The following is a 17,567-nucleotide window of genomic DNA, read 5'->3' on the forward strand; positions in this document are numbered from 1 at the left end:
AATGAGATACTTGAAGAGAAAAATGCAAGAGAACACTTAAGGAAGAAATCAGGAGCCCTAAAAAAAGATACAAGGTTGCTCTTGCAGACAAGGTGAAAAAGAATCCTAAGGGCTTCTATAGATATATTAAGAGCAAAAAATAGCAAGATACACAATTGGTCCTCTGGAACATCAGAGTGGTCATCCTTGCATTGAGTGGAAAGAGATGGGCGTGATCTTAAATCAATTTTTTTTTGCATCTGTATTTACTTGGGAGACAGACACACAGTCTATAGCAGTAAGGTCATGGCCCATTTACAGGTTACAAAGGAGGTGTTTGCTGTCCTGAGGCAAATTAAGGTGGATAAATCTCCAGGGTCTGACAAGGTATTTCCTCTGACCCCGTGGGAGGCTAATGCAGAAAGTGCAGGGGCCTGAGCAGAAATATTTAAAACATCCTTAGCCATGGGTGAAGTGCTGCAGGATTGGAGGACAGCTAATGTCATTCTGATGTTTAAGAAAGGCTCTAAGAATAAGCCAGAAAATCATAGGCCGGTAAGCCTGACATCACTAGTGGGCAAGTTATTGGAAGGTATTCTAAGGGACTATATATATTATATAGACAGGAACTGATTAGAGATAGCCAACATGGTTTTGGGTGTGGTAGGTCATGTCTAACCATTCTTATGGAGATTTCAGGAGATTACAGGTTTCCCCTGCCATCTGAAGGTACAGCGTTCCTATGAAACAGTTTGTAAACTGGAATATCGTAAAGTGAAGAAACAATTACATTTATTTATATGGGAAAAATTTGTGAGCATTCGCAGACCCAAAAAATAACCTACCAAATCATGTCAAATAATCTCACGCAAGCGCTCTTGGCAGAAACACTCTCTCCAGTAACCTTTAAGCTATAAAGCTGCCAAATCATACCAAATAACACACAAAAATACACAGCTTACATAAAGTAGAAATAATGTATCACTTGCGGCAATCGGGAAGACAGCACCGAGCACAGTGATGATGGTGTGTTAGGCTGAGCTGTCGGAGGTTGGGGCGGTGCAGTGGCCCCCACCCTCTGGGCAGCGAACCGATACCGATCCGCAGAGAATGCAGCGGCAGCCAGGACGCACCCAGCGCATCTTTAAGAAAAAAGCCGAAATAAACAAGCTGATTAATTAGATGCCGCCCGGCACGTAAATGTCGGCCCAGACCAGAGGCGACGCAATCGGCAATCGCCTCTGATCTGGGCCGACATTTACATGCTGGGCGGCACCTAATTAGTTTGTTTACTTTGGCTTTTTCTTAAAGATGCGCTGGGTGCGTCCCGGCTACCACTGCATTCTCCGCAGATCAGTATCGGTCTGCGGCCAGGGGTTGGGGTGGTGGGACACTGGGGTGTCATCTCGTCGTCTGTTTCCATCAAGGCAGGCAGATCATCTTCTTCACGTTAAGTTCCTGGACGACTTCACTTAAGGTCTGTTCACTACTGCATTTGGTTTCGATTGTTATCCGTTCCTCTTCCAATTGCATCAGCTCTTCGTCTATCAGTTCTTGGTCATGCGATGCCAAAACCTCTTCAACATCTTCGTCAACTTCCACAAGCCAAACTCACTGTGTCCTTGCTTCGTTCACCACGATTGAAACGCTTAATTATGTCTAGTTTTAGGCTAACTGTAACACCCTTACGAGCTCTTTTAGGCTTTTCCGATACCTTAGAACTCATCTTGCTAACAGCTGCTCACAGGCACATGTTTAAGCAATGCCGGCTACAATGCAGTTCCAAATCCAGGGGAGGAGCGGCTGCTTTTTTTATCGCGCGCTGCCTTTTTTCATAACCTTAAAAACACCTTCTGTTAGCGAAAACATGGAACTAATGTAGGTCTTTTGTAACAGCGAGGTGTTGTAAAGCGAGTGTTCGAAAAGTGGGGGATACCTGTACTAAGAAAAGTAATGAAGGCAAGGCAGTGGATGTTGTCTACATGGACTTCAGCAAGGCCTTTGATAAGATTCTGCATGGGAGGCTGGTCAAGAATATTCAGTCACTTGGCATTCAAAATGAAGTAGTAAATTGGATTAGATGATGGCTTTGCAGGAGAAGCCAGAGAATGGTAGTTTAGGGTTGCCTCTCTGACTGAAGGCCCCTGACAAGTGGTGCTGGGTCCATTGTTGCCTGACGTCTATATCAATGATTTGGATAATAATGTGGTAAACTGGATCATCAAATTTGCGGATGACACTAAGATTGGAAGTGTAGTGGATAGTGAGGAATACTATCAAAGCTTGCAGTGGGATCTGGACCTGCTGGAAAAACGGCAGATGGAATTTAATGCAGATAAGTGTGAGGTGTTGTGCTTTGGGTGGACTAACCACGGTAGGACTTGCATGGTGAGTGGTAGGGCACTGATGAGTGCTACAGATCTGTGAATATAGATCCATAATTCCATCAAAGTGGCATCATAGGTAGATAGGGTCGTAAAGAAAACTTTTGGCACATTAGCCTTCATAAATCAAAGTATTGAGTCCAGGAGTGGGATTTTATGTTGAAATTGTATGATATTGTTGAGGCCAAATTTGGAGTATTGTGTCCAGTTCTGGTCAACTACTGCACCTGTAGGGGAAAAAAGTCAATAAGGTGAATAAACTCTTCTTGGGCTTCCAGCCGAGTACAGGTATCAATTATAACCGACACTTCAATATCAAACTCCGCCATCTTCAACAGTGATGTCTAGGTGGTTTATATAACCCAGTCATCCATCCCTCCTGATTTGTTAGCCCTCAACTAAACAGGTTCCCTCTGTCCCACCTTGCTTACATTCGAATTGCAGTTCTTTTAGTGAGACCTTCATCTTTATTAAAAGCACTGACGAGAAAAACCAGGAAACCTAACAATGAGGAGGAATCTGTCGCTACTGCCTGTCTTCCCTATATTTCCACAGTTTCTAGAAGGATCACCAGGATCCTGAATAAATACTGGATTAATACCATCCACAAACCCGTAAAGAAGCTAAAATACAAGCTTATGCAGGTCAAAGATGACCTGGGACTCGGGATGGTTGGCATTTACAGGACTCCCTGTGAACACGAAGCAGCGTATAATCGGCCAGACAAAGTGCACAGTGGAAATCTGCATCAAGGAGAATAGGCGGTGCATCCGTTTGGGTTACCCGCTGGTAGAAAATTGCATTCACAACAGCCATAGGATTGAGTTTAACAGCACAAAACTATTGTGCTGCACCAATGGTTTTCGGGACTGCCTAGTGAAGGAAGCCATCGAAATAAAAGTAGAGAATATGAATTTCAACAAAGATGAAAGTCTTGCTCTAAGAAAGAACTGGAATTTGACTGTAAACAAGGTGAGACAGGAAACCTAATTGGTTGAGAACTAACCAGTCAGGGGGGACGGACTACAGGGGTATATATACCACCAGACTAGACATACCTAGACATCATCTCTGATGAAGATGGCAGGGGTTGTCATCAAATCATCAGTTAAAATTGATACCTCTACCTGGCTGGAAGCCCAAGAAGAGTTATCTGTTATATATGCTTGCAATGCACAAGATCCTTTTTTCATGTCAATAAGATTGAAAGAGTGGGGAGAAAATTTACAAGGATGTTGTAGGGGTAACCTGAGGGGGAACTTCTTTACTCAGAGTGGTGGCTGTGTGGAATGAGCTTCCAGCAGAAGTGGTGGAGGCAGGTTCGATGTTGTCACTTAAAGTTAAATTGGATAGATATATGGACAGGAAGGGAGTGGAGGGTTATGGACCGAGAGCAGGTCGGTGGGACTAGGTGGGAGTAGGAGTTTGGCACGGACTAGAAGGGCCGAGATGGCCTGTTTCTGTGCTGTAATTGTTATTTGGTTATATGTTGCAGGATTTAAACACCTGAGTTACAGATAAAGGATGGATAAGTTAGGACTTTTTCCCTAGAGCATAGAAGAATGAGGGAAGAGGTATACAAAATTGAGGGTTATATACAGGATAATTCAAGCAAGCTTTTTTCACTGAGGTTGGGTCATGGGTTAAGGGTGAAGGGTGAAATATTTAAGAGGAAGTTTTTTCCACTCAGAGGGTAGTGAGAGTGTGGAATGAGCTGCCAGCCAAAGTGGTGGATGTGGGTTCAATGTCAACATTAAGGAGCAATTTGGATTGGTACATGGATGGGAGGGGTATGGAGGGCTAAGGTCTAACCACAGGTCAACGGGACTAGGCAGATTAATATTTTGGCACAGACTAGATGGGGTGAGGGGCCAGCTTATGAGCTGTTGCGTGCTAAGACTCAATTTACAGAAAGTATTGCAAGTCTTTGGGTATGCTCCATGAATTTTTGATGGAGCTGCCTTCTAATATTTAGTTTTTTCGATTAAAGCTACATTGAGGGGGGAAAAAATCTGTGGAAGATATTTAATATATGGCTAGGGCTGACAACAGCTGAAAAGAATTTTCTAACAGCATTCTGATAACTAAATTGGTACATTGGTTTATTATTGTCACATGAACTGAGGTACAGTGGAAAAACTTGCCTTGCATACTTGTCCATACAGATCAATTCATTACAACAGTGCATTTAGATAGTACAAGGTAAAACAAAAACAGAGTGCAGAATGAAGTGTTACGGTACAGAGAAAGCACAGTGCAGATATACAGGAAGATGCAAGTTCACAATAACATAGATAATGAGGTCAAGAATCCAGCTTATTGTATTATGGAAAAATTCAATAGTCTTATAACAGTGGAATAGAAATTGTCACTGAGCTGTGGAATATGTGCTTTCATGCTTTTGTACCTTCTGCCTGATGGGAGGGTGGAGGAAGAATATCTGGGTGGGTGGGATTTTTTTTATAACGCTAGCTGTTTCACTCAGGCAGTAAGAAGCATAGACAGAATCCATAGAGGGGAAGCTAGTTTCTGGTGGTCAAGCAAAGAACACTTGCTATAGTAAGCTATGATGCATCCAGACATGTAGTGATACAGGCAGCTAAGCCCTGGGATGAGAACACCATCTGATCAACAACAACTAGGAGTTAGTTATATTCTTTGGGGTTTCAAAGAATGAAAACTGTTCATGGTAATATCTCAGATGGTGATAAGAAGGCATACAGGAATAAGATAGATCAGCTGGTCGAGTGGTGTCACAACAACAAACTTGCACTCAATGACAGCAAGACCAAGGAACTGATTTGTAGACTTCAGGAAGAAGTCAAGAGAGGACACAGCAGTCCTCATTTAGAGATCAGTAGTGGAAAGAGTAAGTAGCTTCAAGTTCCGGGTCATCAACATCTCAGCAGGTCTATCCTGGAACCAAAACAGTGCAATCAAGAAGGAGGCACATGAGCAGCAATACTACATTAGGAGTTTGAGGGGATTTGGTATGCCACTAAAGAATCTAGCAAATTTTTACATATGTACAAGGGACAGCATTCTGACGGGTTCTTTCACTACTGCCTATGGTATGGAGGCTCCAATGTGTAAGATCAAAAGAGGCTGTGGAGGGTTGCAGACTCAGCCAGCTCCATCACAGAAACAAACCACACAACCATCAAGGACATCTTTAAAAGGCAGTACCACGATCCATCATTATGCAGTCTCACCATCTTAAATATATGCTTAAATATGCCCTTTTCTAATTACTTCCTTATTTAGTTGAGGCATGAAAACAAAATTAGCTTTGAAATATTACCTTCAGATCCCATAATGAAGTGGTATATATCAGGGCCAGTAGACATTCTTGGACCTTGACAGCTTTTCTCTACTATGCCTCTTGGTGTAACCATTTTTATATGGACAATCTGAAAACACAAAGACACAAATTATTTGCTTCATTCCGAAATTACTCAGTGAATTATTCTCAATTTATTGGCAATATAAAAACAGTATCTTCCGGTAGTGTTATCCTACTGATCTTTAGCTCTATCTCTATCTACCTAGAGATATGGCACGGAATAAGCCCTTCCAGCCCTTCGAGCTGCTCCACCATTAACCCACCGATTTAACCCTAGCCTAATCACAGGATAATTTACAATGACCAATTAACCTAACCGGTACATCATTGGTCTGGGAAGAAACCCATGTACAAACCCCATTTCTAGAAAAGTTGGGATATTTTCCAAAATGCGATAAAAACAAAAATCTGTGATATGTTAATTCACATGAACCTTTATTTAACTGACAAAAGTACAAAGAAAAGATTTTCAATAGTTTTACTGACCAACTTAATTGTATTTTGTAAACATACACAAATTTAGAATTTGATAGCTGCAACACACTCAACAAAAGTTGGGACAGAGACATGTTTACCATTGTGTTACATCACCTTTCCTTTTAATAACACATTTTAATCATTTTGGAACTGAGGATACTAATTGTAGTAGATTTACAATTGGAAATTTTGTCCATTCTTGCTTGATATAAGACTTCAGCTGCTCAACAGTCCGTAGTCTCCGTTGTCTGATTCTCCTCTTCATGATGCGCCATACATTTTCAATAGGAGATAGATCTGGACTGGCAGCAGGCCAGTCAAGCACATGCACTCTGTGTCTACAAAGCCACGCTGTTGTAGCCCATGCAGAATGTGGTCTGGCATTGTCCTGCTGAAATAAGCATGGATGTCCCCGGAAGAGACGTCGCCTTAATGGCAACATATGTCTCTCTAAAATCCTAATATACACCTCAGAGTCAATGGTACCTTCACATACATGCAACTCACCCATGCCGTGGGCACTGATGCACCCCCATACCATCACAGATGCTGGCTTTTGCACCTCTCGCTGTTAACAATCTGGATGGTCGTTTTCATCTTTGGCACGGAGAACTCGGCGCCCGTTTTTTCCGAAAACTAGCTGAAATGTGGACTCATCTGACCACAGCACACAGTTTCTCAGTCTTTCGGTCCATCTGAGATGAGCTCGGGCCCACAGAACTCGCTGGCGTTTCTGCATAGAGTTGATGTAAGGTTTCCTCCTTGCGTAATACAGTTTCAAGTTGCATTTCTGGATGCAGCGACGGACTGTGAGTGACAATGGTTTTCCAAAGTACTCCTGAGCCCAGGTGGCTATAATTGTCACAGTAGCATGACCGTTTCTTAGGCAGTGCCGCCTGAGGGCTCGAAGATCACCCGTATTCAACAGTGGTTTCCGACCTTGCCCTTTATGCACTGAACTGTCTCTGAATTCTCTGAATCTTTTCACAATATTATGTACTGTAGATGTTGAAAGACCTAAATTCTCCGCAATCTTGCGTTAAGAAATGTTCCTTTTGAACTGACTAACAGTTCTCTCACGAATTTTGGCACAAAGGGATGAGCCACGACCCATCCTTGCTTGGAAAGACTGAGCCTTTGATGGACGCTACTTTTATACCCAGTCATGATACCTCACCTGCTACCAATTAGCCTGCTTAATGTGGAGTCTTCCAAACTAGTGCTACTTGAATATTCTGTGCACTTTTCAATCTTATTTTAACTCTGTTCCAACTTTTGTTGAGTGTGTTGCAGCCATCAAATTCTAAATTTGTGTATATTTACAAAATACAATTAAGTTGGTTAGTAAAACTATTGAAAGTGTTTTCTTTGTACTTTTGACAGTTAAATAAAGGTTCACATTAATTAACATATCACAGATTTTTGTTTTTATTGCATTTTGGAAAATATCCCAGCTTTTCTGGAAATGGGGTTTGTATTTCACGGGGAGAATGTACAATCTCCTTGCATCTCTGATGCCCTGAGCGTCACGCTACCTTCTACACTATTGTTCTCCAACTAATTTCAAACAAGCTGAAAGATGGCTTTTAGATTTGTTTCAGCCAGTAAAGAGGCATAAATGATGATATGCATAACTTGAACATTTGCCTCCTTTCAATTTTAATATGCTGTCTAATCAACAGTGGAGGAATACTATTAGTACAAGGATTGAAGTGGCTCAAAGCAGCAGCCTAAAAGCAATAGGCAAACAAATATAATGCCCCCCCAACATAATGCGCATCCAGAAAACTAAAACTTTAAAGTTTAGTTGATTTTACTAAGCTTAACAATAAAATGCATTTTAAAAATACTCACCAGATCTTCAATGTTACCATAGATATTCTTTTTCATGCCTGAAGCCCTCGTAGCTACCCAGCCTCCAAGGCTGCTGAACTCCATTGAATCTGGTTCATGTCCTGTGCAATAGCCATGTTCACTAAGCTTCAAAAAAAAAAATTAAGAAAATAGTTACTTGAAAGAGCTACCTCTATATAGAATAATTGGAATGAATGTTTAAATTCATTGTTCTTTTTTAACAGCAGTTTTCTATATACCTGCCCTGGAATAAGGCTACATCCACACTATGCTGGATAATTTTGAAAACGCCGGTTTCGAGTAAAAACGACAGGCGTACACACTAAGCGTTTTTCAAAATATCTCTGTCCACACTAACACAGATATTTGGGCGAATCTCCTGTACTGGGCATGTGCAGGACACGCAGAAAACAAGCAAAGAGGAAATGGTATACTTAGTGCGCGTTTGTCCAGTAACAGAGTAGAAAAACTTCAAAGGAATTGCTGTTGGCTCTCGCGCAGGAGGACTTAAAACTAAAAAAAACAAATACTGGAGCGTATGGAGGCAACCGACAGGGAGTTCACGGACAGTATGACCCGGCTGATGACAAACATTGAAAAACTGACTAACTCTGGTGCATTAATAAAGCACCTTGTTAAATGTATAAAACATGTCTGCATCAGTGTTATCTTGTATTTCCATACAATGTTACATTAGGCTGTTACACATCTACTGTCAGAGAAGTACTTGCAATAGGTAAACCACCTTCATACTAGCAAGGACAGAAAACAGGGCAAAGTGAGTATACTTATTTATTCAGTAAGCTATGGGTCAAAATATTTGGTGAGTACATTTCTAACTCTTCTGGCTTCAGTCTCATTGCCGTCTGTTCTGAAATTGTCAGGTTGTGTGGGGAGTTGTGTTCAAGAAAACAATGAAATGCCACGCTGCCGCCATCTGTTCTGGCACGTCATGACAGCATTTTTAAATAGTCAAAAAAGCTCACTTTACAATTTAACTCTCACGCCGTTCACACCGACTGCGCGTTATAACAGCCATTCAGCAGTGCTTGCACAGTACCAAGCAGAAGCAGAAAAAGCATTGTTGTTGTGGTGTTGTCATGACAGCGATTTTAAATCTCTCCATTTACCCTGTACATACTACAACGGATATTGGTCGTTTTCAGATTTATTCACTCTGGAGACCGTTTTTGGGGGATGAAAACGCCGCTTTAGTGTGGATGGAGGGTCAAAACGAAGAGAAAAGGCTTCGTTTTCAAAATTATCCGGCGTAGTGTGGACATAGCCTAAATCTGACGACCTCCCTCCCAAACCAGTTCCTTAGCTACATATTGAACTACACTATGCATCTATTTCCCACCTCATTAGCACATAACATGGGTAGTAATCCTGAAATTACAACTCTGGAAATCCTCCTTTTTAAACTTTCTATCTAGTTCTCTAAAATCCCTTTACAGGACCTCTTCCCTGTTCCTATTTACATCACTGGCAAATGTTAGAAATAGTTTGAATACTTAAAAGTACGAAATAATTGCTACTGCAATGTCAACATGGATCAGATCTTGGAACAACAAGCACTTCTCTACTTGGCTGTGCAGAAACTGAGAAATCTCAAGCAAAAGTCCCAATCTCTCATACAGCTGACCACTGCTCTTGGAACAACTCAAGGTCCAGCTGGAAGACACCAGTTTTGGCAAAACACAACTCCATTAAGACCATTCATTGCAACTGGAAGAACTGGCTAAGTATAACATACAGTACATCTTTTATGAAAGCAATGTGATGGAGTTGAATTAAATGTAGAATAAAGATTTCCAGCATTTTTCAATCGTGCTTGCACAACTTCCAGTTGGAACTGGGACAGAATTATCCATATCTGCCCTTTCCATCCCACCAGCCTCTACATTCAATGGATCATCCTCCATAATTTCTGCCACCTCCAACAATGTCATAAATCCAGGTAACCACTTTCCTCTCCTCAGATGTGCCTGCATCCGTGTTTAATGGATTTCACTGGTTTCTTCCAACTCTAACTATTAGTTTACTGTAACAGCAGCAGCCTGCAGACATTCTGTGTTCTCTCCACACCTTGTCTGCAACTTAAAAACACATCTGCTTTCTCAATTCTCCAGTTCTGACAATCTAAAACGCAAACTATGCTTCCATCCACACTGAAGCAGCAGTAGTTCCCACATTTTTAATTGAGGAAATTGTTTGCTTCACAAGTAAATGTACAAACCCCATTTCCAGAAAAGTTGGGATATTTTCCAAAATGCAATAAAAACAAAAATCTGTGATATGTTAAATCGCGTGAACCTTTATTTAACTGACAAAAGTACAAAGAAAAGATTTTCAATAGTTTTACTGACCAACTTAATTGTATTTTGTAATTATACACAAATTTAGAATTTGATGGCTGCAACACACTCAACAAAAGTTGGGACAAAGTTAAAATAAGATTGAAAAGTGCACAGAATATTTAAGAAACCCCGGTTTGGAAGACTCCACATTAAGCAGGCTAATTGGTAGCAGGTGAGGTATCATGACTGGGTATAAAAGTAGCGTCCATCAAAGGCTCAGTCTTTCCAAGCAAGGATGGGTCATGGCTCACCCCTTTGTGCCAAAATTCGTGAGAGAACTGTTAGTCAGTTCAAAAGGAACATTTCTCAACACAAGATTGCAGAGAATTTAGGTCTTGCAACATCTACAGTACATAATATTGTGAAAAGATTCAGAGAATTCAGAGACAGCTCAGTGCATAAAGGGCAAGGTCGGAAACCACTGTTGAATGCGCATGATCTTCGAGCCCTCAGGCGGCACTGCCTAAGAAACTGTCATGCTACTGTGACAATTATAGCCACCTGGGCTCGGGAGTACTTCGGAAAACCATTGTCACTCAACACAGTCCGTCGCTGCATCCAGAAATGCAACTTGAAACTGTATTACGCAAGGAGGAAGCCATACATCAACTCTATGCAGAAACGCCGGCGAGTTCTGTGGGCCTGAGCTCATCTCAGATGGACCGAAAGACTGTGGAACCGTGTGTTGTGGTCAGGTGAGTCCACATTTCAGCTAGTTTTCGGAAAAAACGGGCATCGAGTTCTCTGTGCTAAAGATGAAAACGACCATCCAGATTGTTAACAGCGAAAGGTGCAAAAGCCAGCATCTGTGATGGTATGGGGGTGCATCAGTACCCACGGCATAGGTGAGTTGCATGTATGTGAAGGTACCATTGACTCTGAGGCGTATATTAGGATTTTAGAGAGACATATGTTGCCATCAAGGCGACGTCTCTTCCTGGGACGTCCATGCGTATTTCAGCAGGACAATGCCAGACCACATTCTGCATGGGCTACAACAGCATGGCTTTGTAGACACAGAGTGCGTGTGCTTGACTGGCCTGCTGCCAGTCCAGATCTATCTCCTATTGAAAATGTATGGCGCATCATGAAGAGAAGAATCAGACAACGGAGACTACGGACTGTTGAGCAGCTGAAGTCTTATATCAAGCAAGAATGGACAAAATTTCCAATTGCAAATCTACTACAATTAGTATCCTCAGTTCCAAAATGATTAAAAAGTGTTATTAAAAGGAAAGGTGATGTAACACAATGGTAAACATGCCTCTGTCCCAACTTTTGTTGAGTGTGTTGCAGCTATCAAATTCTAAATTTGTGTATGTTTACAAAATACAATTAAGTTGGTCAGTAAAACTATTGAAAATCTTTTCTTTGTACTTTTGTCAGTTAAATAAAGGTTCACGTGAATTAATATATCACAGATTTTTGTTTTTATTGCATTTTGGAAAATATCCCAACTTTTCTAGAAATGGGGTTTGTATGTCTGGGGGTAATTAAACAAAAAAATACTTGCAACAGTATCACAGGTACATACAATGTCATGAACGTTTAGACATTTAATGTTTTTGATAGATACTAGACGTGGGGAAAAGGTTTAAAACAGCTCCAGAAGTATTGAGGATAGGACTTGCCATTTACAATTGGAAAAGCACTTCCCTGGACAGGCCTTAGCCAATCAATAATTGTTTTCCAAATGGAGCTAATTTTCAAGCACTTACTCTAGATATTAAACAAGGTGTACAACAGAATGGTATACTTAACATTGCAGCATCGCCAACAGATTCAATTTTAGCAGAGCAGTCCTCCACTTGATCAACAGGTCATTATGATCAATCTTAACATGTGCAAAAACACTTTTTCCCAAGGCCCATATATTTCAGCAAAAGCCAGAGGATATTTTCAGGCTGAGTTAATAAAAAAACAAACATTAAAGTTCTGACTAAGTTTCTCTTGTTTGCTGTTACTATAAATTACAGCTGACAAGGAACACCTATAATTTCTTAGGAGGTTAAGCATATAATTGAACATTAACAAACTTCTACAGATATACCACTGAAAACATCCTGACTGGTTGCATCACAGTCTGGGTCAGCATTTCAAATGCACAGGAACACAAGAAGCTTCAGAGTAATGAACTCTGCCTAATATATCATGGGCACATCCCTCCCCACCATTGCAAGTATCTACAGGAAGTGGTACCTCAAGAAGTCAACATCCATCAAAATTCCCTACCATCTAAGCCATTCCATCTTTTTGCAGCTACCACTGAAGAGGAAGTACAGAAGTCCAAAGTCCCACACCATCACATTCAAGAACAGATACTTCCCTTCATCCATTCACTTCTTGAAACAACCAGCAGAACACTAGTCACTACGTTTAATAAAGCCATGAATACTGACAACTATGCACTAAAATAGAATCTTAATTGGTTTAATTGTTTTCTTGCAAAACAAAATCATACAATTTGTTTAATTTATACCTTTCTTGTCAAAGCTGCTAATATGATGGCACGTGTTTGCAATGCTGCTGCAAGCAAGCTTTTCATTGAATTTGTGTATAAAAGTACTGGTACATATAACAATAAACTCAACTCTGAGACAGGGTAGGTATCCTTTAGTTGTGACTAGTGAAGAAATAATAGAAATATACATTTTCAGTGCTGTAGTTGAGACCACAGCAAAAATCATTAAAATGCTCTTTATTTATACATGCTTACCACAATCTTCAAATTAGAACAAACACTAATAACAATTAATAGTAACAGTAATAGCAGGAAGGTGAAAAATCCAAGATTTTAATTCAGAATTTCCATATCCTTGGTCTTAAAGAGATCAATTTACTAAAAAAAAGTTACTTAAATAATGATGAACTTAAAATACAAATTAATACACATGGTTCAAAGTAACATCTACAAATATATATTCTGACTATCAAATATCACTGAACTGCAAAATAACAGCAAAGAAACACTATGGCAATATCAAATGTCTATTGCTGCCACCTTTATACAAATGGCATTACCAATACCACTCACATAAATTTCCTCGTGACTGGGATATATTTGTAATCAGCCTGAGCAAAACATCTTAGGAATCTTGGAACCATTTAGAACGGGCAAAGAAAATACATCAATATCTACATAAAATCTAAAACATGCATTATGGCATATCAACTGAACTGTTATTTTCAGAATTAATGTTATTATGTCTTTTACTCAAAAACTGGATTCAATCACCTTGAAAAATTAAGATTTGGCCTTTTGTCAAAAAAAAGGCTGCTAAAAGTCTTGAGACACTATTTACAGCCAGGAAAAATTTTGCTGAAAACCTGATCATTAACAGCCCACTCAATACTTAATATATTCTGCAATATATACTAGTTTTACTATAATTTATATGAATCAGTTGTTCTAGCTCAATAAACAGCACATTTTATACAATCACAAGTTCAAAAACCTAAATAGCTTGAGGAAAATTCAATTTTTTTTATTCAGCCAAGTACAACTAAGGCTCAATCCTGAAAATAACACTGACTAAGTACATTACAGGGGCTTTCATTAAAACACAGCTTTAACTGCAATATAAATATTTATTACCAGTCTGAAGTTGGGAAGTTGCAATTGAATTTGGGAGCTAATTTTATAATCATATTTCAGCTGTCTGTTTTCCAGAGTTAAATTTCATAAGTAAATTTTTTTTTGTTTAAACTATAAAAGACATTGACAAACACAGGTTTCCTAAGGTATATAAAAAGACGCTGTCTTCACAACATTTGGAAATCATTAAACCTGTAGTTTTTCCCAAAATAAATATTGGTGCATTAGCAGTAGAAATCACACAATTTACAAACGTTTGTAAACAGCTGTGGTGATTTATGATTAACAAATCTGTACCCAGCTGTTTATCAAATTATTGCTTGTCCATCCTATTATCTGAAAACTATTTCACCCATCACAAAACCTGGTTGTCGGGTGATAAAAGCTTGAAGCTGAAAGTTCAAGAATACATAAAATTTTGGAAGGACAAATAAAAAGAGAAAAAAGGAGGATCTGTATTTTAAGTAAGGGATGAGATCAGATCAACACAGTGAGCAGCAACAATACTGGCTTGGCTGATGAAGTTGCAGAATTAGAATCAGTTTGAATTAAGAAACAGAAACTGGGAGAAAACCATTATTACAGCAATTTCTTATAGGGCACCAAATTGTACTTGCAATATTAGAAATAGCATAAATCAGGAAATTAAGAGTAGGTAACAGGAGTAACAATAATTCTGCAGGAGTTTAAACCTCACATTGCCTGGTCAGGTTAAATTTACAGTAATAGGAAGACAACAAATTCACTGCATAAACACCAGATATTTACCAGATCATTAATATTGAGCAACCAACTGGAGAAAAGACCATCTGAGATCTCATTTTGTTCTATAAGAAAGGGGCCTTTTTTGTTGTAAAGGGGCCTTCAGGGAAAAGTGACTGCATTAATATTTTAGACACAATTTGAAACTCAATCCAAATCCAGGTCCTTAAATCTAACAAAGAAAACAATGAGTAGAGTTGGCAATAGTTTATACAAAAATGTTAGCACTGAAAGATATGATACATTATAAACAATAAAAAACATGTAAGGACATTAAGCATATTTCCAGAAAAATCTTTTTAAAAGGCACCAAAAACCAGAAGTAAAAGAGGCTTATTCGTAGCTGACAGGTCAAACGAAAGGTAAAATTAAATCCAAGGAAGAAGGTAATAAGACTTTCAGAAATAGCAACATGCCTCAAGATTAGGATCATTTTAGACCTCAAATGAACTCCATGAAATAGATGTAAGGGCATATTTTCCTGGTAGAAGAGTCTCCCAGAGTTTATAATTTCAGTATAAGGAATAGGTCACGTAGCATTTCCAAAATGGACATGCATTTTTTTAAAAATAAGAGTGTTGGCTCCTGGCAGTCCTTCTCCTACCTGCATACAGGCAGAGGCTAAAGAGCAAGGCTCCAGAGATTAGGGCAACAAAGAAGTGGTCGCAGGAGGCAGAGGAGCAGCTACGAGATTGCTTCAAGTTGGTGGACTGGGGCATGTTCAAGGACTCATCTGTGGATCGGAATGGATACACCATAGTTGTCACAGACTTTATAAAAACAGTCATAGAAGAACGTGTCTCCACAAAATCATTCACAATCTTCTTCAACCAGAAGCCTTGGATGATCCATGAGATGCGCAATCTGCTAGGCCAGATCAAAGTCATTCAAGTCTAGCAACCAAGGAAGTTACAAGAGGTCCAGGTACACACACAAAATGCTGGAGGAACTCAGCACGCCTGACAACATCTAGGAAAAGAGTACAGTCAACATTTCAGACCAAAACCCTTCAGCAGGGTGCCACCTTCAAGTTTGCTGAAGACACCACTGTTTTAGGCCGAATCAAAGGTGGTGATGAATCAGCATATAGGTAGGAGACTGAAAATCTGGCTGAGTGGTTCCTAAACAACAACATCCTACTCAATCTCAGCAAGATGAAGGAGCTTCAAGAGGAGGAAATCCGAAGTCTATAAGCTAGTCCTCATCGGGGGATAAGAGGTGGAGAGGGTCAGCAACTTTAAATTCCTCAGTGTTATCACTTCAGATGATCCATCCTGGGACCCGCATGCAAGAACAATTATGAAGAAAGCAAACAGCGCATGATTTCCTTAGGAGTTTGTGAAGATTAAGCATGGCTTTGAAAAACGTCTATAGTTGTATGCTGGTCAGTACATTGGTGTTTCCATACCAGGCAGCCACCAATGTCCTTGAAAGGAAACTTCTACAAAATGTAGTGGATACAGCACAGATCATCACAGGTAAAGCCCTCCCCACCATTAAGCACATCTACACAAAGCACTGTCGCAGGAAAGGAGCATCCATCATCAGAGACCCCACCACCCAAGTTATGCTCTCCTCTCACTGCTGCCATCAGGAAGGTACAGGAGCCTCAGGACTCACACCACCAGGTTCAGGAACAGTTATTACCCCTAAACCATCAGGCTCTTGAACCAGAGGGAATAACTTCACTCAATTTCACTTATCCCATTATTGAAATACTCCCACAATCGGTAGACTCACTTTAAAGGACTTTTCATCTCATGTTCTTGATATTTATTACTTATTTATTATTATTTTTATAATTATTTCTTCTTTCTTTTTCTATTTGCACTGTTTGCTGTCTTTTGCACACATGTTATATACCCAGTTGGTACGGTCTTTCATTGATTCTATTACGAGAGCCTTGTCGGGGCAAATAGCTCTACCATTTTTTTATGCTTTTATCCTGATACTTCAAGCTTGGTCTCGATACGTATGGCAGGAGAAAGATTTGTATTACTGGAATAAAAAAACGATAAAATACTTAATCTTGCATGATTCATTGACGTTGTCATGTGTGACGCCCAGCAGAGGTACCGGACGGATGATGCTAATGGGAGAGATAAGAAAGACAATGGAGAAACATTCAAAATGCTAATAAGAGAGAAGGGAGGGATTAACGGGAAAGAAACACAATTCAGCTATTGACAGACTGGTTGCTTTGAACCTAAACTGTTTGAAGTTTGATGGACAGGTGATACCCCAGCAGGGCGATAAAAGGAGCAGGTTTGCTAAGGCACGCGACACACGAGACCCTGGGAAGAGCAGTGTGCCCCCACAAGTTCGTGGGAGTTTGGAGGTCCGGTTCACGGGAACCGACCAGAGGCTCACAGGGTGTAAAGGTACGATCGGTGGGAACCTGGGGTGTGTGTCTGCCCTTGCCTGGGTGCCGGGTTCACCGCGGAAAAACGATCGTATCCAGAATGGAGGGGTCACAGTTGGTGACCACAGCGGGATAGAAGGCATCAAAGGGTCTGCCCGAAACCAATTGCGAAGACATCAAAAAGGTCTGCCTGAAACCAAATTGCATCCCTCTCTCCCTCTCTCCCCCCAACGGTACGACAACAGCAATTACTGCAAACTGCACTAAACTGAACTGAACTCTGCTTCACTTAAGACTGATCATTTTACCCCTAGACTGCGATACAGCTTGGTTGATTCCTATTACCCTAGATCTGTGTATATGTGTGTATTATCATTACTAACCTGTTACATTTATATCCTTACAATTAGTGTACTTATTTCTTTAATAAAACTTTATTAGTTCCTAGTAA

At 40.1% G+C, this 17,567-nt stretch overlaps 1 protein-coding gene across 2 annotated transcripts in view; it reads right to left on the bottom strand.

The window, feature by feature from the left end:
• agps (alkylglycerone phosphate synthase) overlaps window positions 1-17,567 on the bottom strand; it is a 184,852-nt gene that overhangs the window by 70,165 nt on the left and 97,120 nt on the right. For both annotated transcript variants that reach the window (XM_063052099.1, XM_063052098.1), the window contains 2 exons: window positions 8,038-8,163; window positions 5,665-5,773 (listed from right to left, as the gene is read on the bottom strand). In XM_063052099.1, coding sequence (XP_062908169.1) covers window positions 5,665-5,773; window positions 8,038-8,163 — 235 coding nt within the window. The remainder of the gene's footprint in view (window positions 1-5,664; window positions 5,774-8,037; window positions 8,164-17,567) is intronic.

This window comes from Mobula hypostoma, chromosome 6 (assembly GCF_963921235.1).
Source record: "Mobula hypostoma chromosome 6, sMobHyp1.1, whole genome shotgun sequence".
NCBI lineage: Eukaryota > Metazoa > Chordata > Chondrichthyes > Myliobatiformes > Myliobatidae > Mobula > Mobula hypostoma.